Raw genomic sequence first — 20012 nt, forward strand, 5'->3', positions numbered from 1 at the left:
AGCCGGGCGGGGTGTAAACACCCTGCATTTAAGCCCCATGTGGGACTCCGGATGCACGTGTCAGACCTCCCCTCCTTCCCTTATAAATATCCTGCACCCCAAACTTGTTTTCGTGTCGCCTCCGAGGTCCAAGAAGAGTTGATACCATGGGGTTTGGAGCTGGATCACCCACTGCGCCTGGCGACAGGGGCCTGCCTCTGGTGGCACAGGTGGTGGTCTCGTCCCATCCGGGGGTTTGAGATACACGGACAGCAGGGTGACAGGGCAGGTGGCTGGGGGCCAGGTTTGAGGCCACCTCTGGTCACTCAAGAAGAAGCTCCAGCTGCAGGGCAGAGAGAGCCAGGCCTGGGCCCACTGACTGCAGAGGTAGCCGGGCTCCAAGAGGAAGGACCCTCCCCCGACAGCAAGTGTGCACAACAGATTCCCCCAGATGCTCCCACCCACCTGGCCCTTAGGCCCTCTACTCCTTGGCTGCGCTCAGGGAGAGGGAGGGGACGTCCAGACATTTGAGAACCAGTGGGCATTCAGGTCCTGAGTTGACACTGACCTCTGGCACATCCTCATGGGCCCTGCCAGGGTGGGACACAGGAGGCTGTTGACAGTGGAATCTTGCCAGGACCGGCTCCCAGCGGGCAATGGCATCACTTCCTGGTCTCCAAACATGTAACTGGGATTCACATGTGCAAATGACCAACACCCTCTCTGGGGTCAGAGACGCCTGTCAGGAAGGCCAAGGGCGAGGCTGAAACCATCACCCACCCCAGACAACAAATCACAAACGGTACCTCAGGGGAGGGTGAAGACTGGGACACCCCCCCCTTGAGTCTCCGAAGACCCTGGGGTGGTCCCATCAGGAGTGGCGGCCCCAGCCCAGCTCCACGTGACTCAGAACTCAGGGTGGTCCCGTCAGGAGTGGCGGCCCCAGCCCAGCTCCACATGACTCAGAACTCGGGGTGGTCCTGTCAGGAGTGGCGGCCCCAGCCCAGCTCCACATGACTCAGAACTCGGGGTTCCCAGGACAACTCTTGCCCCCCGAGGGCAGCATCAGGCCCGGCAGCGCTCCGTGACGGTGCAGGTCAGGAGAGACGAGGACCAGCCCACGCTTTCGCGCAATGGAACAGCCACTGGCAGTTTTTTCCAGACTGTGTTGTAATACAGGACAAGGAGACCCAACTGGCTCGACGCCCCAATCATGGTGATGACACGGTGTTGAAGTCAGAGGAGGAAGATGGGGCAGGAGACAAACCAGGCCAAGACAGGGGCACCAGAAATGGTTAGGAGTTGAGGGGTCCAGGGGTCAGAGGCCTGCGGGCTATCCCCTCCCAAGTCAAGAGCAGAGGACCTCATCCCGCACCTCCTAGAAGGAAGCAGGAGACCGCTGGGCGCCGGCGGCAGCATTCGCACCAGAGCCCGTCGGCTGGTAGACCAGATGACTAGAAGGCAGCCAGGTGGGGGGCCCAGCATGGACGGGGAGTTGATGGCACCATCGGCTGGTAGACCAGATGCCTAGAAGGCAGCCCGGTGGGGGCCCAGCATGGATGGGGAGTCGATGGCACCATGCTGCTTCAGCCACTCGCGGACTGCCGTGTGCTGCCCCTCCAATTTTCTCTCTCACTACCCACCTCCTCCTTCCCTACACCAGCCCTGCCCCCCTCGGGCCACCTGGTCACCCCCCGTGTCTCAGCAGCCGGGCGGGAGCCCCTCACCTGCTCCCCCAGTGACAGCCAGTGAAGCCGCTGGCTACCTAAACCAGGACCCAGCTGGAAGCTGCTCAGTACAGATGTTTATTTATAAAGTTATATCCTAAAAACGTTTCTAATAAATAGTTTTAAACAAGATCTGTCCCGATGCGCCGTAAGGCCTCTCTCTGGGGCCAGGGAGACAGGGCGTGGAGGATTTCAGGGAGGCTCTGTCGGCTCAGCGGCGTGGAACGAAGGTGCCCACCCTGAGTTTTTCTTGCCCTTCCTGCAGCACCTGCAGGGACGGGGGCTCTTTGCCAGGACCCGCTCAGGCCCGGCCGCCGCGGCCCTGGCGTGTGGGCCACTGGGAGTCCCTCAGACCCCTGGTCACCGAAGCCGACACGCAGGGTCACCCGGTTAGGCTTTCATCACTGCCACGAAGGAGGCCTGCGGGAGGAGATGGCGAGGGCTGGCGGCACTGCCCTGGTTCGAGGGGTGAAGGTCCGCCCTCACGTCCTCCAGGGGCTGTCATGGCAGCCCCAGCTTCTGGGCCCCGAGAAGCTCTGCCTGGGGCTCTCAGGGGAAGAGACCAGGGCACCTCGTGTCCCAGGGCACAGCCCAGCCTTCAGGGTAGCCGCTGGGAGGAGCTAGGCGGGGGAATTAAGACCCAGGGCACCAGGAGGCCCCAAAGCAGAGTGGGCTGGGCCCTCCCAGGCCCCACACATACCTCCTCGAGGAGCTGCCCCAGCATCTCCTGGCTGTGAATGGAGCGCCTGTGGGAGAAGACACCGCTCTCACCCTCTGGGTCCCTCCCTGCGCACCTGGAGAGGCAGCCACGCTCCAGGCCCGTCTGCTCTCTAGAAGGCACACTCTTCTCCCACAGGCCTCTGGGCTCTGCCAGGACAGTGAGAGCTGGGGTGTGTGCGACAGGTGGGAGAGAACCAGGGTGCTAAGATGCTGAGGACCACGGCCCCCCGACCGACACACACGCCCACCCACACACGGCCCCGGCACCCCACCTGTCTATTCTGGTCTCTACAGTCACTGTGAAGGCCCCCTCTGTGTCCGGCAGGTAGGTGGAGGGCACGATCCAGTAGGTCCCCTCGGACAGGTGGCAGAGCCGGCTGACCTCCTGGGCGTAGCAGTGCGGCACACAGCTTAGCAGAGGCTCCTGGAGCAGCAAGGAGGGCGCATCCTGGCCCCCACCGTCCGCTGGGACCTGGGGGAGGCCCGGGCTCAGACCGGGCGGCCCGCCCGTGGGCGGACCGAATCGGCTGTGCCCGCCAGGACAGCAAAGGCAAGTCCCCTATCTCAGCCTTGGCCTCGCTCCCTTCCCAGGCAGCACTGCCCTGGGTTGGGAGCAGCCTGGTGCAGTCTGCTTGGACCCCGTCACACATGCCAGGCCCCCGAAGCTGGACTCGCCACTCACCGGGGCCCCACCACCCGAGGGCCCCAGGCTGGGGACCAGCAGAAGGCCCGCCCTCACGTCCTCCAGCGGCTGTCACTGCAGCCCCGGCTTCTGGGCCCTGAGAAGCTCTGCCTGGGGCTCTCAGGGGAAGAGACCGGGGCACCTCGTGTCCCAGGGCACAGCCCAGCCTTCAGGGTGGCCGCTGGGAGGAGCTAGGTGCGGGAATTAAGACCCAGGGCACCAGGAGGCCCCCACTGCACAAGCCCCTGCCCCAGGACTCATCTCTTTGGCCCCGGCACCGGCACTATTTTCGAAGCGCCGGGGGGGTACCCCAGGGGTGGCCTGCAGTGGAGCGAGGCACCAGAGTACGTCCTCAGCCGTTGGGATCCTAACGGCACAGAACCTTCTCAGAGGAGAGCCGACCCTCCCCTCCCCCACATCGTCTGTACCGCAGGCTAAGCGTGTCCAGCCCCATGACGGGCCCCTGATGGCACAGCTCCGGGCCATCCTCCAGCCCATGCCCTCCTCGGGCACCTGCCACTGCCCAAGCCCATCTTGAAGCGGGGTCCCCAGAAGGAGCAGGGGAGCCACACTTCACCACGGGATCTGGGTTTGCAACCTCCGACCTCTGGCACTTCACCTCCCCGCCTTCTCCAGCTACACGTCCGCTAGGTGCATCCCGTTCACGTGCCGGGAGAGGAAGAGCTGACTGAGGCCTGGGAAGGCGCTCGGGGCGGCGTTTGTGACTCCCTGGCCCTCGCCTGGCCTCCATGGTCTCCTGCCACCCGTGGGTAGAGCTTCAGGCCCACGTGAGCCCGGGAGGCAGCCTCTCCTCTGCAGGGGCAACCGGCACACTTCCCCGAGCTCCCGAAGGCCGCCCCACCCTCCTACTGCCTGAGATTCGGCCCCGCACCTCGGCCTCGCTCTCAGCTCCCACCCCCAGCTCTGTCTTGTCTTTCTGATCAGAAGACCCTCACTCGGTGGCGCGACCGTCCATCGCGTCTCAGCGGGTGTGGGCCTCCCCTCCGTCCCTTCCCTGCTGGTCCCCAGAGCCCAGGCCCTCGCTGGTTCCAGACTCAGGCCCGGGGTTTGGGGCGGGGAGGATTCACGCGGCTTCAGGGCGGCTCCTGCCGGACAACGGCACCCTCTACGCCCTGTCGGGCCTCCCGGCTGCAGGTGCAATGCTGGGGGCAGCTCAGGACACAAGTGTCCAGTGGTTCTGAGCCCGGGCGAGTGGACGAGGGGCTGCCTGAGCTGAGCCGTGACCCCCAGTGAGCTATGGACTTTAGGAAACCTAGAAATGAGTCTTGCGTGTGACTGGATGATGCGGACAGACCCCGGGGGGCCTCTCTCCCGGACCCGGCTCACCCCACCCGGACGCCCGGGAGCAGGGGCGCCTGCCTGGAAGACGTGGAAGCCGATGGCGACCTCGCGGTCACGGCAGTGCTGGCGCAGGGTGATGCGGACGCAGCGGGGGCCCGCGCCCTCCGGCACCGAGAGGGGGAAGCGGGGGTTGGTGGGGTAGGAGGCAAAGTTCCGGCTGCCCCCCGCCGTCCGGCCGACTCTCCAGGAGCCCCGCAGCCTCACGGTCTCCCACTCGCCCACAGGCAGGGCCTCCCGGGGGGCAGCGCTCTGGGCTGCTGCCGGCTGGATGGCGCTGCCAGGGAGACAAGCACAGGAGGCGGCCGTGGCGCGAACGCACGTGGCCCTGTCCCAGTCCCCGGCCCGCCCGCCGCCCTCACCTGAGGCAGACTCTCCCGCTGGAGAAGACCCGGAGCAGGAACCGCCCTGGCATGTCCTTCAGGAAGGTGCTGGGCACGGCCAGGTAGTAGCCCGGGGCGAGCTCACAGCGCAGATGGACCTCGCGGTCGTACGCGTGGCACGCGGTGCCCGCCACGGGGGGCGCGGACAGGGCCTTGGGCAGGCTGACCCGCCGCTTCTCCACCTGCAGGGGAGGCCCACGTGCACCCGTCACAGAAGGGCCCCCCTTGAAGCACCCAGGCCTACGGGTCCCCCGCACCCTGGTGAACCCGGGCCTTCCCCTCAGCCCTGGGGTCAGCGGCTCCGTCCCACACGGGAGCCTGCAAGTCCTCCTCTGCTCTGGGAGGAGACAGACAAATCCAGACAGGGCTGCGCCTGCAAAGGCAGGAGGCTGATGCAATCTGGGGACTGCCAGGCAAACGCTTGCTAGCAGTTTCTGCACAAGGAAAGCAACACCAGGCAGGCCGTGGCCACACAGGGACGGGGAACAGTGCGATGTGAGCTGTCAGACCCCGTCAGGACACACAGGGTTTAAAGCCAAGCGACTGGGCAAGCCAACGGGCAGCGCGGTCCTCTGTCGGCCACCCTCCTGTCCCCTCGGAGAGCAGGACAGGGGTCTCCATCGGGAGCCACAGACCTACCCTCAGACAACCCACGAGAGCACAACAACCCCATCCCCGTTTTGTAGGGAGGGGAGCCCTCCTAACACCTCTGCCAGCTCTGCTAACGGCTGCTTCTGTGTAGCTTGCCTTTGGCCAAAGGGCACACCCTGGCCAGGCGGAGGGAGGTGAGCCCTGTGGACTCAGATCTGAACGGGGTCTGTGGGAAGACAGCCGGGGGGGCGAGAGGCACACTGGGGGCTCCTGGGGCTCAGGCCTCCTCACCCCTGTGCCTGCATCCCACAGAGCGGGGTGCCAGGCCCGGGTGGGTTACCTTCCAGATGTGCAGGCCCACGGCCTGGTAGTCCCTGCCTGGGCGGCCCGCCGTGCGCAGCTGTGGTCTCTGCAGGACGGCCATGTATACCTCGCTGGGTTCGCAGACCCGCAGCCAGAACTTGGGGTTGCTGGGGAAGCCGCTGTAGTTCCGGCAGCCTCCCGCTGACTGGCCCTTGACCCAGGCCCCGGGCAGCTCCTGAGTATGGCACAGCGCCCTTCCTGGGCGGGGACCCCCACGTCAGCTGCAGGGACGGGGTCCCCCCCACGCTCCCCGCACTAGCAGGGGCCCCCCACCCCGCCACCTGTCCCCCCAGGGCAGGTGGGGATGCAACCACCGCTCCGCCCTGAAGAGAAGCCAAGAGGCAAGAGGGGTGCTCGGGCAGCCCGCAGTGGAGCGCGGTGCCCGCTCAGCCCCGGACTTCAGAGGCCAGTCGTCCGGGCCACTGCGAGCCCATGAGGCCTCCCCCAGGGCGCAGGCCTCCCTTACCTGAGCAGAGACTCTGCAGGTGGCCAGCCTCCGAGATGGGGAAGCCGATGGTGACCTCGTCAAACTCCCGCAGAAACTCGTCCTCCTCCACCCAGAACTCCCCCTCCTGGAGCTGCGACAGCAGCTCAGACTGGGCCTCGGACTCCACCCGGTTCCACCCTTCACCCCTGGAAGGAACCTCCCTTCAGCCGAGGCCTCCCGCCTGCTGAGTGGATGACAGGGGCGGCAGGGCGGGGTGGGGGTTGGGGGATGCTGGTCCCGCTCTGCGACCCTGGGCCGGCGAAGGGGAGCAGCCCTGGTCCAGGTCTTGACGCTGACGACTGGGTGCAGGCGTTCCGTGGGTCTGTCACCCGCAGCCCGGCAAGGCATCCACCAGTCCGCGGGTGCCCCTGACTCAGGACAGGCCCCGACCGCCCCGGGCGCCTGGGTCGCAGGGCCCAGCGCTAAGCCTGCCTCAACAGGCCATCTGGGGCCGAGCACAGAGCACGGTGGCCCACGAGCAGGAGAGCAACCAAACCCTGTCCTGACCACGGCCCGGCCTCGGACACCAGGCGCGCACGCGGTCAAGGCGGCTCTGGGCTGCCCCTCGGGCCCCGCACCCCTCCCCCAGCGAGACCAGCGCGACGACCCAGAGTGCACCTCGCCGCACTCACCCCTCTCTCCAGGGCCCCTGCCAACAGCGCCGGCCCCAGGGGTTCTGAATCCGCAGCAGCACGATGCTCTGACCAGCCCGGCCCCGAAGCTCTCGCAGGTCCGAGACAATGAAAGCGTGAAACTCCCCCAGCGCCCTGGTACCTGGGTGAGCGACAGCCAGGAAGTCCTCAAACCGAGCAGATGCACAGGTCCGCCTCCTTCCCTGGGACGCCCCAGCCCACTCCACTGCGGCGGCACAGGCACCCGGGTCCCTGCGGGCCAGCAGGGGCTCCTTTCCTGACCGCTGCCGACAAGTCAGCTCAGGAACGGCCTTATGCAGCGTGAGTCACAGGGAAGGACCTGGGTTTAGACCCCGGCTCGGCTGCCACCAGGCCTGACGAGTCATTCCCTTCTCTGGGCCTCGGTCCTCGTTGAGGATGATGAGGGAGGTTCTCAAAAGGGCTGCTCCCAGCACCGTCACGGGCGGGTCTGCGACACCAGAAACTAGAGAAACCTCTTCTCAGCGAGCTGCTAAGGTGTCAGGGGCGTCAGGTAGTGTCTGCGCAGAAACCGGTGGGGAGGGCTGGAGGCCCGCGGGAGACCCTCCCCCTGGCCAGAGGCCTTGGGACAGACAGGCGCAGAAGTGAAGGGGCCAAGCAGAGACTGGTGGGCGGGTGGTGGTCCAGACAGGAGAAGAAACTCCTGGAATGTCTTTAAGTGCTTTGCTTAGAAAGGCACTGGAGCCGCCACTCTGGGTGTCCCGCCCACGTTCCCAGCCCCCTGCCACTTCGGTGGGTTCCAGCTGCTCTCCATCTTTGCCTGTGGGTTCCCCCCAAGCCTGAAGTGCCTAGAATTAGCCCTACCCCACCTGGGGGCAGCTGGTGCTACACAGGCCACCCTCTGAGGCAGTGTCTCGCACAGCGTCCCAGCACAGCACTCCGTGGGCTCCCCTCACCCCCGAAGTGTGCTTCCCCAACCCCACCCTGAGGCCTGCAGGTGGGCAAACCAGCCCGGGGCTGTGCTAACGCTCGCGCACCGCCGGGCAGCGCAACGGCCAACACGTGGCGGTTTATTTTGATGTTCTTATTCTTCGGACAAAAAGCCCGTTAGGAAAATAACCGTAAATATGAAAACAACTGTGCATAAAGATGTCCACTGCAATGTTAGTTATAATAGCATAAAATGGAAAGACCTTGAATACCCAACATCAAGGGAAGGGTTAAGAAGAGTGCAGCAGACACACGGATAACGTAAGACGCTGACAAAGCTTACACAGCGACACAGAGAATGGTATATGATACAGAATATAAAACATATACATCTTTTTGAAAAAAAAACTGAGAAAGGGGACTAAAAAGTCAAAGGTAGTCAAGTCTGAGTGATTTTTTTCTTTCAACGGATTTCTTTCAATGAGCAGGTATATTACTAAACTGAAAACCTGACAGTCGCTTTTGCCAGGTTACCAGCTGGGCCAGAGATGGTGCCACCACCTGGTGACCCCAATACAGGCTCCCGTCTCCCCACAGGGGTAAGCCCTGGTCAAGGGAAAAGGGGACACTTCCCTCCAGAGAAGGACGGTCAGTAGGGAAGGTCCTCCTTTCCACTTAGCCCATATAGGACCACAGTAAAAAACTCTGTACAGGAGGCCGAGAGGGCTCAGGTGTGCAGGCCTGCCATGCCACCGCCCGCTCCCGCCCTACCTGTTCTGGGCCTGAGAACCGAGCAGCTCAGCAGACAGCGGTCCTTCAGGCTGAGCAGCTGCCGACAAGTCCTACGTTCCGCGCCCCTGGGCCTGTCCTGCTGGCCGCTGGTTCCTGCCATGTCCTTCAGGTTCCACCTCTCGGCCAGGCCACCAGTGAGGTCCACCAGGGCGTCAGCCACCTGTCCCGCCCACAGGTGCTCATAGGACCCGTAGACCCTGGGGAGACAGCCAGGAGGGCGTGAGGCTCCGGCACCAGACCCCCTGCCCCTCTCCTGTCCCCTGTGGTCTGCCTTCTACCCACCTCAATCGCCTCTCTTTCCCTCCCACCCTGTCCTCACCAAGTCCAGACACAAGCTCGCCTCCAAGGCCATAAGGGACAGCACCCCGCAGTGCCCTGCGGCCTCTGCCCCTGTGGGGCACCAGCGGGAGGCGGGCACAGAGGCTGTGAGCTCCCACTCCTGCGTCTCTCATGATCAAGGCCTTCGGCCCCGCCAGCGGCAGCAGTGGAGCGCTCACTCCCACCGCGGAGGCCTGCCTACCGGCCCAGCGCCTTTCAGCACGGCCATCAGCACACTCGGGGAGGAAGTCCTTGGTCTCAGGACTACGATAAACGAGCATGGTAACTCGGTGGCCTCATTCCTTCCCAGCAACCTGCACAGAGGCCGCCTGTCCCCAGTGCTGACACAGATAGACAGAGACATTTCTCTCGCTTGGGTTTGAGGAAAGAGAGAGGAAAACACACACCCTCTTTCTGGAGGCGAGGCCTTCATGCCCAACTTTGAAATGAGGGCAGGGAAAGAGGGAGTGGGCAGAGGGGACAGCAAGCCACAGGCCAAGTCTCAGAGTTTCTGTCTCTGGATGGGTCGCCCCACCCAGGACTGACCACCAGGCCCTAGCTGCTGACAAGAATGCTGCAGCCCAGGGAGAGCAGATGTGCTTCCCGGGCCCCCAGCCCGCCTGGCCCGGCCCCTCCACCCCCAGCGTGCGTACTTGGCGTAGACCTTCTCCAGTAAGGGAAGCCAGAACACATCCTCCCTCTGGCACCGGGAGAAGCAGAGTCTCCCTGCAAGACAAGGCAGACGGTCATCTATGGTCACCTCCACCCAGCGTCCAAACTGCCAAACTCGACAGGTGAAGGAGCCGCGGTACGTCTGGTCGAGCCAGCTCGGCTGTCCCGGAGGAAAGACCTGCCGCGCGTGGGGAGAGGCAAAAGGAGACGGTGAGAGAAGCCACCACGCGGCGCGCTCCCAGCATCCCGAGAGAGCGTGACCGTGCTGAACGGTACCCTCCCATCGCGCAAAGGACTCCACCTCCCCCGACGCCTGGCTGGCAGTGCTTATGCAAAACCCGCTTACTGGACAGAAGACTAATAGACCTTTTAATAAAAGATGCTAGGGCCACACGGAGGGAGCCGACTGTCTCCCAGAGGTCAGAGTCAACCATTAACGTCCTAGCGTCCCCAATAAGCATGTGACCTGAATCCAAAACAAATGTGACTTTTATAGGCCTGAGTGACCCAGTTCTCGACAGAGTGGCTGGTGGCAGGTCACCATAGGCACAGCGACCCCCTGGCTGGAGCCTGGGACCTCAGAAACTCTGACAGTGCCCGGCCCACTGTTCACTGCTGGGTTTGTGATTCTGGCCTAATGCTGAGAGACAGGACGGGCTCTGGACCCAGATGGCCTCGTTTGGGCCTGGCTCTGCCCCTTACTAGCTGGGAACGGGACAATGGTTTTAGTGCCCTCGTTTGTAAGAAAGGGTCAAAGCCAGCAAGTCCTGTGAGAATGAAAGCCAGCAACTGGGGTGAGCTTAGCACAGGGCCTGGGACATGGGAGCAGCTCAGAAAGGGGTCACCACCGTCAACACTGTTGCCTGTATCGGTGACACTTAGCGAGGCCGTGAGGGCTCCTGGGGAAGGAGCCCGACAGGCCTTCTATAACTGTGGTACCTGCTTAGCATCAGAAACAGTTTTAATCACCTTTTGCCAATTTATATTCTAAACCTGTTAAAAAAAAAAAAAGCAACCGCAACTAGCTAGGAAGCTTACTCTAAAGCAGCACAGGACCTCTCAGCCAACCCTTTCCTACCCTGGGCTGGCACGTTTGTCTTTTTATTCCAAATGCCTGCCTGACCCAGGGCTCAGGAGATGGCAGAGCAGGGCAGAAAGCAGCCCTGCTGGCCCCTGCGGGACGGGGTCACTGCATCTGCGCCTCGGAGCCCCCGAGGGCCGAGCCCCACAGGGCAAGAGCTTGGCTGCCTCCTGCTTCCTTCCAGCGCGGGCAGACAGGAAGCAAGGGCCGGAGGGGAAGCCGCGCTGTGGCAGACACCTGGTCCAGGAGGTGCTGGCTCTTCTGCAGGGCGGCGCAGGCGCACAGGAACCAGCAGTCCCCTAGCAGCCCTTGCTTCACCTGTCCTTCCTGAGCGCGATCTGCAAACAGCTGGGGCGCGGCACAGATTTCCTGAAATAAAGAAAATCGTCCAGAATTACTTCATGCCTGTGGCTAGCTTTAAAACTAAGAATACAGGATCTATGTGACAGGGGCTGGGGAGGAGCTTTCCTGGTCATCCACATTGCCTAAGAGGGGACGGGAAGTAGCTGGCTTCTTGCAGCCAGTATCCGTCAGCCTCTCCTGGCTTCAGATCATCGCATCCAACTTAAGATTCCGGGGTCCCTGTCTCTGTCCACCTTCCTTAATTGGCAAAACTCCCAACTCTGGATGAATCCTACCCTGCTTTTCATAAAACAGTTGGTCTAGAAAATGGTTTCACTTTAAATTCACACAGGCAAGTCTCAAGTGGGTCCTCTATACTGTTTCTCTAAAAGGCTCAATTTTCCACACCCCAGACTAGTTTACCCCTTCTCCTTCCTCCTTCTCTTCTCAAAACACCCTCGCCCCTCTAAGCGGATGGCCTCATCTGATGCTCCATCAGAAGCCCCCGGACATGACCCGTTCCTGCCCTCAGTATCTGATCCCTCCCACGATCCCCGCTTCCTTCCTTCTCTGCAGGGAGGATCCCACCAGCATAAGGCATGGGAGAGGATGTCTCCTCTTCTCTAAGATGCTGTCCCTGGGCACTATTTCCCCTCTAGGCCCGTCACTGACCGACTTCTCGAAAGAGCTGTTGCCCCTACTTCCTCTCTCCGGCTCCTTGCCACACCTCGTTGCTTCTGAGCCAGCTGTGCCCCTAAAACTGCTTTTATCAATGTCACCTCCGTGTCGTCACCTCCAACGGGCATCCTCTGTCCTTGTCTTTCCCAACACTCGGCAGCATCAGAGCAGTGGCTGCCCCCGACCCCAGCAGTCCCCTCCTGGCTTCCACGATTCCAAGGGCTTCTGGCTGTCCTTTCCCCTCACTGCCTGCCACGTCTGAAGTCTACCTGTCAAGGCACCTGCGGTTCCTCAAGGCTCGGTTCCAAGCTGCCTCTTCTTCTCTGCCCATACTTTCTCCTGAGATACCCTTCCAGACCCTGGACAGTAAGCCATCTGTTACAGTCCCAGCTCCCAGTGGAGCATCTAGGCCAGGTCTTCCTGAGCTCCCGACTCTCATATCCACTTGCCTACTGTCAGCTCCGCTTGAACCTGTGAGAGCAAAACCCAAGCCTACATTTCCACCCCTAGCTCTCCCCCACCTCCCAGTTTCCCCAGCACAGCAACCGGGACCATCATCCCCCCAGGTGCTCAGGCTAGACATCTAGAAGTCATTCTTGGTCCCTCTTTCATCCTCACCATCTACTTCCAATCGGTCACTAAGACAAATGGGTCTCAGACCTACCTCTGCCACTTCTTAGTTCTGAGACCTTGGGCAACATTTTGACTTAACGTTGGTTTCCTGGTCTGTAAAATGGAGATACAAGTACCAAGGTGGACTAAATAAAATCAAGGGCATAAATTCTGTGCACATAGAATACTTATAGCCTTTACTGGCATATAATGAGCGTTATGTAAATATAAGTTTCTCTTCCCATTTCCTGACCACCATGAACCCGACTCTAGTTTCCAATCGGTCACTAAGACCTATCAATCCCCGCTCCAAAATATCTCTCAAATCCATCCACTCCAAAGCCCCACCCCAACAGCTGTCACACCAATCTGAGCTCCTTCATCTTTCCCCGGGACCACTGCAATGGCCACCTTCATTCCTGCCCCAACAATCCATTCCACACCTGGCAGTAAGAGTGAGCTTCTTAAAACGTAAATCAAATCGAATCACTCCTCTACTAAAAACATTCTAATGGCCTCCCATTGTCCCTAAAATCCACTCCCCACACTTTTTTTAACCCAAATTCCACCGGCATGGCCGGTCAGGCTCTTTGGCCCTTGGCACCTCCATGCCAAACAGGCCCTCTCAGTGTTGCCCACGGAAAGCACTTCAACAGGCAGAGCCAGGTCTGGACTTCTTCCAGGGCTGGTGCACACAGATGTCCCCACTAAGACTGCATACACTCAGGGAGAGACTGTTCCTTGGACAGTCTTATTCAGCTGATACGCCATTTCTAAAGATACCAGCATAGCACCAGGCCGGCGCATCCCTCTAACTGCCACCTTAAAGTGCACGAGGTCCAAAACAGGAACGTGCAGAGCAAAACGGCTTTGCTTTGTAGGCTCAGCCTGGCCCTTCCAGAACATAATGAGAAACAGAAAGAGACCGCTTGTGGCCAGAAGAGCCATGCAGACTGGAAGCTCTTCAAAGCAGACGCAAGTGGGGCTGAGTTTGCGTCTGTTAAAACGCCCCTCTCGCTGTGCCTTGAAACTCCTATTGAATGGAGCTCTCGCAAGTAGGGGCCGTAAACTCGGGTCCAGCACACCCCGAGTGGGCTGGGGAGGGGGCCTGGGAGCCCACTCAGGAGGACAGCGGCGGCAGACCCTGCCGACCGTCGTGCACCCAGCCCCGGCTAACCCCGGCCGCCGCGCTCGCACCCCTGCAGGAAGGAGCGCCCGGAGGCCTGGCGCGAGACGCGTGAGACCCCCGCGCCCCCCTGACCCACCTGGGGCCGCCTCCACGTGATTTCCTCCCGGAACTGGGCCAGCGGCGTGGAGAAGCTGGAGAAGAGCGAGGAGTCAGAAGCCGGGAAGGCAGCGTCCCGGAAGAGCTCCCTGGCCGGCGCCCGCATCTTGGGCACCCCGAGCTCCCATCTGCTGCCCGCGCCCCGGTGCCGAGCGCAGCCGAGGGGGCGCGCAACCCCGGAGGGAGCGCGAACCGGCCGCGGTCCCGCCTGCCTCGCGCCTCCCCCGTCCGGCCCGGCCCCCCAGCCCCGCTGGACCCACAGTACCACCCGGCCCCGGTGCCCGCCCGCTCCGTCGCCCCGGTAACCGTCGATCTAGGCTGCAGCCAACCAGGCGCGTAGCCCCTGATCACATGACAGAACGGCCCAATCCCACTCGAGCGTTGGGAAGTCCGCGCCAGATTCCCAGCCCGCAGGGGGCGTGGCTCTCGAGCTAGGCTCCAGCGAAGCCGGTTAGTCGCCTTGGCTGCACTTCTCTTTCCAGGGCCGGGGGGCTCGAAGGTGTCTCAGCGGAGACTCACACCTGGGAAGCCGGCAGCGTCTTGTCCTCGGGCCGGTGTGGTTCGGGTCGGGGCGTCGGGACTGCCTCCTGAGGCTGAAGGGACCAGAGAGGCAGTCTCGGCCGAGGTCGGGCTAAGAACTACAGGTCCCAGCATGCCGTGCTGCCTCCAGAATGCACTTCTTCCGGCGGGGGCCGTGGGTCCGGCCACCTGGTGACGGGAGAGCCAATGAGAGACTCGGGAAGGGGAGCTGTGGGCTGTCAGGGACCGTGTGGTGTCCGCCACTGTTGTGGTTGTGCTGGGGTCCTGGGGAATGTTACGGCCCCGGGAGGGCCTTCGCAGGCCTGGGAGGCTGTCTCAGGGCAGGCTGGGATCAGACGCGCTAGATCCTGAGCCGGGCAGGCGATGAGGCTGGAGCATCCTCCTGGTCCCCAGATGGCCGGGCATCTGGTACTGGTGGGCTGGACAGTGACCCGCTGGAGTTGCGGTTATAGCTCATGGCCGCTCAGTGCTGCGGGTTGGTGAGGGCAGTGATTTAAGGATCTGCTCAAGGATTCATCTTTGCTGCAGGAACCTGCCCTTCCCCGTCCCCATTCCTAGGAAGGAAGGCAGGCAGCCAGCCAGAGGCTTATTCTCTGACTGCCTCTCCAAGCTTGCTTCACTGTGGCTGGAGCCTTCACAGAGGGCCGCACGGGGGAGGAGATGGGGTGGGGTGGGGCACAATCCTTCTAGAACAGCTCTCTGATACCTACTAGAGCTTCTCAAATTTTGTATCCCCAGGCCGCTTTTGCCCAGCCTCCCAGATAGGAAGGGTGGTCAGATCGAAGCCCTTCTGCAATCTGATCCGTGCTGATGAGAAACGGAGCCTGTTCCAGGAGCCCCTGCCCCGGCCTTCTTGCTCCAGAGCCCCCGGTTGCTGTGACAGCTGCGGCTTCTCCCTCTGAGAGGCCCAGCAAGGCCTGCATGAGGAGCAGCTGTTGGTGGTGGCATGATACGGGGGGGTTTGGAGGCCTAGGGTCCTCATCTCTGCTGAGGTTCTAGAGAAGGGAGTGACCGCATCGTCTGACATCTCTCTCTGGGATGCTCACTTCATGACCCTTGCCTCCGTGGTGCTGACTCTCCCAGAAGATGTTTATGGCAGGCTAGAGGCTGCACCGTAGCTGGATGGAGTCAGGAATGGCCTGGGCCCAGCTTCATGTGGGTGTCCTGAAGGACTAAGAGAAACTTCCCTGACCTGGGGTGTTGGGTGACTGGTCTGCTCCAGGTAACACGCTGGGGTGGTGAGCAGCGGGCTGGGGCCAGCCCAGGATCTGGACTCTAAGTGGGGGCCTCTGCTGTGCCACGTACCCAGGCTTGCAAGCTCTGGAGAGCAAGCAGTCTCCTGCGGGCATGTCGGTGTGCAGAGCTGGGCCCAGGCCCAGAGAAGGGGCCAGCAGACAGTTGTTGGTGCGGGGTAGGCAGCAGCCCAGGCCTGCAGTGTTGGTTTGTGACCAACACCGAGACGGCATGAAGGCATCTCTCCTGTCGGCCTGCGGGCACAGCTCCTCCTGGGCCACACTTACCCGCACAAGCCCTGTGGTGCCATTCCCCACCTCTGGGTGCAGAGATGACCCCTTGGCCAATTAGCAGTAGTCCCCTCTCCCTCCTGGGCCCACCCCCCAGCCCTGTGCAGAGTGGAGCCTCTGGCTTGTGGGTATGAGGAGGAGATGGAGGCAGCCTGGGGTGGGAAAATGAGGAGGTGTTCTGGGGGCAGCTGGTGCACAACCCCAGTCTCCACAGCCGCAGGTCCTGGGATGGGCAGTTATTTAAAGTCTGACCTCAGGGCCCTCGCTGTAAGGCGGGAACACAAGCTCCATGTCATAGCGCTGTTTGACGGTTACAAGTGAGACATCGGGAGGCCCCGTGGAGCTGCAAGAAGGACTGGCCTCGGGCCCCTCAGGTTAGGAAGCTCTTGAGACACGTTCGCAGTTACATTGATGCGTCTGAATTACAAGGCAGTTTCAGGCCCACAGAACAGTGAAGGCCACGTGCCCGACCCCAGGCAGCCCGAGACTGACTCGTGTCCCGGGCCTGCGGGCGGTGGGGTGGCTGTCCCTCTGAGCAAGCCCTTCTCTCCGGGACTCTCCTCCTGAGGGGACGGGACAGGTGGGAGGTCCCCTACCTTAGCAAGGCCCTGGGCGCGCAGGACCAGCCTCCACTACGCACATCCCAGAACTGACTCTGGCCTCTGAGCACCGAGAGACGGTGGGAGCGCGGGTGTCCGCCCCCCCGGGGCCAGGGGCACGCAGAGCGGTAGTCCAGGGCCCCCGAGCCAGGAGCACCCTGAGGTCACCTGAGCAAGAGTCACCGGAAACCTGGCCCTGCTGGGCGGCTGTCCCAGCTGCTCTCTGGGCCCATCTCCAGCTGCAACCCCCACAGTGCAGGGACCCTGGGGCGGGCTGACGATTACGTGAGAAACAAGGCTGGGCCTGGGCCGAGGGGCGTCAGCGAGGGCCACGAATGTGGACTGTTTCCCTGTGGGACGGTCTTCGCTGGGGCGGAGCGGGAGTGCGTCCTGGAAGCGTGGGTCTCTCCCCTGCCCCTGTCTGGAGGTTCCAGCTGAAGGAATCTCCCCAGGCAGGGCTGGAACAAAGCCATCTGCGTCTTTCCTGCAACCCTCAATCAGTTCAACAGAAGTGAGGAAGGTCCCGCCCCTAAGGGCTTGAAGGGTTAAATGCACTTGACAACGCTGAGACGGGAGTTTGTACGATCCTCACGCATCTCAGAGGTAGGTGTCACCGTCCCATTTTACGACAAAGAACCTGAACTTCAAAGGGAGGAGGGGGCAGCCCAGGACCCCACAGCTATACGTGGGACGGAGCCAGCGTTCCGAAACCAGGCAGGCCTAGGTCGCTTTGCTTGCTGACAGAGGAATGGATTCTTTTGCGGTGATGTTTTAGATTGTTCGGGTTTTTTTTTTTTACCTCATTGTTAAAAATAATACACGCTCCTGATAGGACTTTCCCCCTTAACTACTGCTCCAAAGTGGTCACGTGTTCTTAAGTTTTATTTTGAACACAATACAGGTAATTTCTTCTTGACTTCACTGCTCTGAGGTGACCGGATTTCCAAGTGGGATATTTTCTGCACTGCGGGCGTCGCGTCCTCTATTCCTCTCTGCTTGCTCGTGCGTTTTTGAACAAGGAAGGATTATCTGGGCCTGGGTGGGTGGGCGGTAGCACTCTCCACCCTGCCCTGTGCTGAGAGCCCCTGCCGGATGCTGGGCTAGCCCTCTGGGAGCCTCGGCACAGCCCGTGTTCAGGGCGCACCCTGCCCTGTGCTGAGAGCCCCTGTCTGATGCTGGGCTATAGCCCTGCAGGAGCCTCGGCACACCCCTTGTTCAGGGCGCACCCTGCCCTGTGCTGAGAGCCCCTGCCGGATGCTGGGCTAGCCCTGTGGGAGCCTCGGCACACGGCCGTGTTCAGGGCGCACCCTGCGCTTGGCCTTCACCCTCCCAGCATCTGGTGATTATTTAGAGAGAAAGTGAAGAAAACAAAAACAAAAAACAAAACCCTTAACAGCTGCCATCAGAATCATCTTGGTGAAAGGACAGCCTGTGTTAGGGTATGTGGGTTAGGGAGGCTGCCTGGGCGAGGCGGCCTTAGGTGGCCCAGCCTGGCCGGGGAGGTCTGATGGTGGGTAGACGGGGGGCAATGGCTAAGGAGAGGAGGCTGGAGTCCCGGATGTGTTGAGAGCGAGGATGCCTTGATCAGTCTGAGCTGCTTCGTGCGGCCCAGTCTTTCCACGACCCCGGGTCTTGGGCGAATCCTACCGCTTCGCGCTTCCTCTGTTCTTTCCCTTCGTCAGGCCTTTGCTGACGCGAGGAGGGCTCTTTGATGCTCCAGTCCGTGAGTCCCGTCTTCACTGTGACCATTCTTCTCGGGTTGCATTTTTTTTATTTAAAAAGTTGTCCCTTTAAGAAACTTCCAAGGTCTCTGGTTCTTTTTCTTGACTCCTGGTCATCTCACAGGTGCCTATTCCTGTCTTAGGGTTTATTTCAAACCACCCCCACCCGCCATTGCGTGGCTGAGATGTTAGTTGTGTTCTGATTACTTTGTCAGCCCTGCTTCCCTGGGGGTCAGCTTGGGCCGGGGAGTGTTGGCCGCTGTGCACGTGGTTGGTGCTTGACTCGGCCTTATGTTTACATCTGAAGTTCTACCCAAGGCACCTGGCCTGAGAGAGGGGGGCGTACCCCCAGTAAGTCCCAGTAAGAGTGGGGGAGGGGAGAGAAGCGCCCCCAAGGCAAGTCTGGACCACACAGGACACGGCTTGAGGGACTCAAGACGCCTGTACCTGGACTCGAGAGAGGCTCCAGGCAGCGCGGGGCTCTATGCACAAACCCTCACGGGTCAGCTCTCCACACACCATCTCTCCTCGCTGCCCCGCCTTCCTTGGCCCCAGCAGATCCGACGCTCACGGCCACTCCCATCCCCATCCTGGGCGTCACCCCCCTCGGCCCAATTCTCCTGCCTGACTGCTCCCCTCTCTGTCCCGAAAGTTCTGTCTCCCAGCACTGCCCTCAGCCCCTATGGTGGTCAGTACTGCCACTGGCCGAAAACCCCCACCTCCATGCACGTGGCAGGAGCGGACAGACATGGCCCCAGCGCGTCTGACTGCTGGTGTGAGCCCCTTCACAGCCCCATCTCTGACGAGGTGCTTTCATCCATCAGCATGGGTCCTTGAGGAACGAGAGACAGGAAGCCCATACCCCCGCCTGGCCTGAAGCAGACACAAGGCACGAGTGAGAGATAAAACTTCGTTATTTAAAACACTGGTATTTTAGGAACTTCCCTGGCAGTGCAGTGGTTAAGAATCCACCTGCCAACAAAGGGGACATGGGTTCGAGCCCTGGTCCGGGAAGATCCCACATGCCACGGAGCAAGTAAGCCCGTGCGCCACAACTACTGAGCCTGCGCTCTAGAGCCCACAAGCCACAGCTACTGAAGCCTGAGCACCTAGAGCCCGTGCTCCACAACAAAAGATGCCACCGCAATGAGAAGCCCGTGCACCGCAATGAAGAGTAACCCCTGCTCGTTGCAACTAGAGAAAGCCTGCGCGCAGCAACGAAGACCCAACACAGCCAAAAATAAATTAAAAAATAAAATAAAATAAAATAAAATGTTGGTATTTTAGAGCTGTTTGTTGCCAGAGCACAGACATCGGCCCCAGAATAGGTGTGAGGCTGTATCAGGACATACGATGCAGGCCGGGGGCTGGCATGGGCCCATCCCTGGAAGCCGTGATATGCAGCCATAAAACATTTGGTAAAACTCAACCGTGACGACCCATGAGGCAAACGATGTCCAAAATAACTCACAGGTCTGGTGGAAGAGGTTGGGAAACCCTGGCAGCCTGTGTTGGTCACAGGCTGCGTTTGGCAAGATACCACGAGGGAGAGATAGCCTGAAAAAACATGCCCGGTTTGCAAGCTGGGAGGAAAAAGAATCGAGAAAGGCAGGAACGCAGGGACTCATGGGGTTGAGAGGCCACCTGCTCATCCCAGGGGGCAGATCAGAGTCAGGACCATGTGGCAGGACAACACCGAGCCGTGGGTGACTGTGGGGCTTGCTTCTGAGCCTCGCCAAGTCGGGCGAGGCCGGGGGGGCGGGGAGCGAAGCAGGCGCCTCGGGTGTGGCTGCACGCCCACAGAGGCCACGTCAGGACCTTGGGGGACCACAGCGCTTTTGAGAGTTGCACTGCCGAAGAAACCAGGAGGCTGGGACTAAAAAGTTTGTGACTAGAGACTTGAAAATGGCCTTGGTGGAGAAGAGGCCGAGGAAGCAGTTCAGCCCCCAAAGAGGGCTTGGCCAATGCCATGATCAGGCGTGACCAGTTAGACAGGAGGAGGGCAGACCCTTCCCAG

General features: G+C 61.2%; 1 protein-coding gene and 1 long non-coding RNA gene across 15 annotated transcripts; one reads left to right on the forward strand and one right to left on the reverse strand.

The window, feature by feature from the left end:
• Window positions 1-180: 180 nt before the first annotated feature.
• Window positions 181-13903, reverse strand: CAPN10 (calpain 10). 14 transcript variants are annotated; one of them, XM_032636695.1, is made up of 14 exons: window positions 13593-13903; window positions 10933-11064; window positions 9596-9792; window positions 8604-8821; window positions 7264-7407; window positions 6924-7065; window positions 6271-6437; window positions 5782-6002; window positions 4830-5032; window positions 4456-4744; window positions 2699-2898; window positions 2407-2452; window positions 548-718; window positions 181-322 (listed from the first exon to the last, which is right to left on the reverse strand). In XM_032636695.1, exons 1-14 carry the CDS (start codon window positions 13716-13718, stop codon window positions 302-304), a joined length of 2277 nt encoding a protein of 758 aa, XP_032492586.1. In that variant the 5' UTR covers window positions 13719-13903; the 3' UTR covers window positions 181-301. The 14 variants fall into 14 exon arrangements, with proteins under 14 accessions (XP_032492586.1, XP_032492588.1, XP_032492590.1 ...); XM_032636697.1 differs by having other exon boundaries at window positions 4489-4744; window positions 13593-13902; XM_032636699.1 differs by lacking the exon at window positions 7264-7407 and having other exon boundaries at window positions 4489-4744; window positions 13593-13901.
• Window positions 13904-15688: 1785 nt separating this feature from the next.
• LOC116756584 lies at window positions 15689-19042 on the forward strand. The gene is made up of 3 exons (XR_004350692.1): window positions 15689-16049; window positions 16727-16877; window positions 18820-19042. It is a non-coding gene; the product is annotated as an uncharacterized LOC116756584 (long non-coding RNA).
• The last annotated feature ends 970 nt before the right edge of the window (window positions 19043-20012 follow it).

This window comes from Phocoena sinus, chromosome 7 (genome assembly GCF_008692025.1).
Source record: "Phocoena sinus isolate mPhoSin1 chromosome 7, mPhoSin1.pri, whole genome shotgun sequence".
NCBI lineage: Eukaryota > Metazoa > Chordata > Mammalia > Artiodactyla > Phocoenidae > Phocoena > Phocoena sinus.

What these genes read in the sequence shown, in the direction of transcription:
- CAPN10 (XM_032636690.1), bottom strand. Translation starts at nt 13,718, where the DNA reads ATGCGGGCGCCGGCCAGGGAGCTCTTCCGGGACGCTGCCTTCCCGGCT. An exon ending in CTGGAGAAGGTCTACGCCAA is followed by an intron (nt 8,822 to 9,595) that starts GTACGCACGCTG and finishes CTGTCTCCCCAG; the next exon opens with GGTCTACGGGTCCTATGAGC. An exon ending in CCTGCAGAGTCTCTGCTCAG is followed by an intron (nt 6,003 to 6,270) that starts GTAAGGGAGGCC and finishes GTCCCCGCCCAG; the next exon opens with GAAGGGCGCTGTGCCATACT.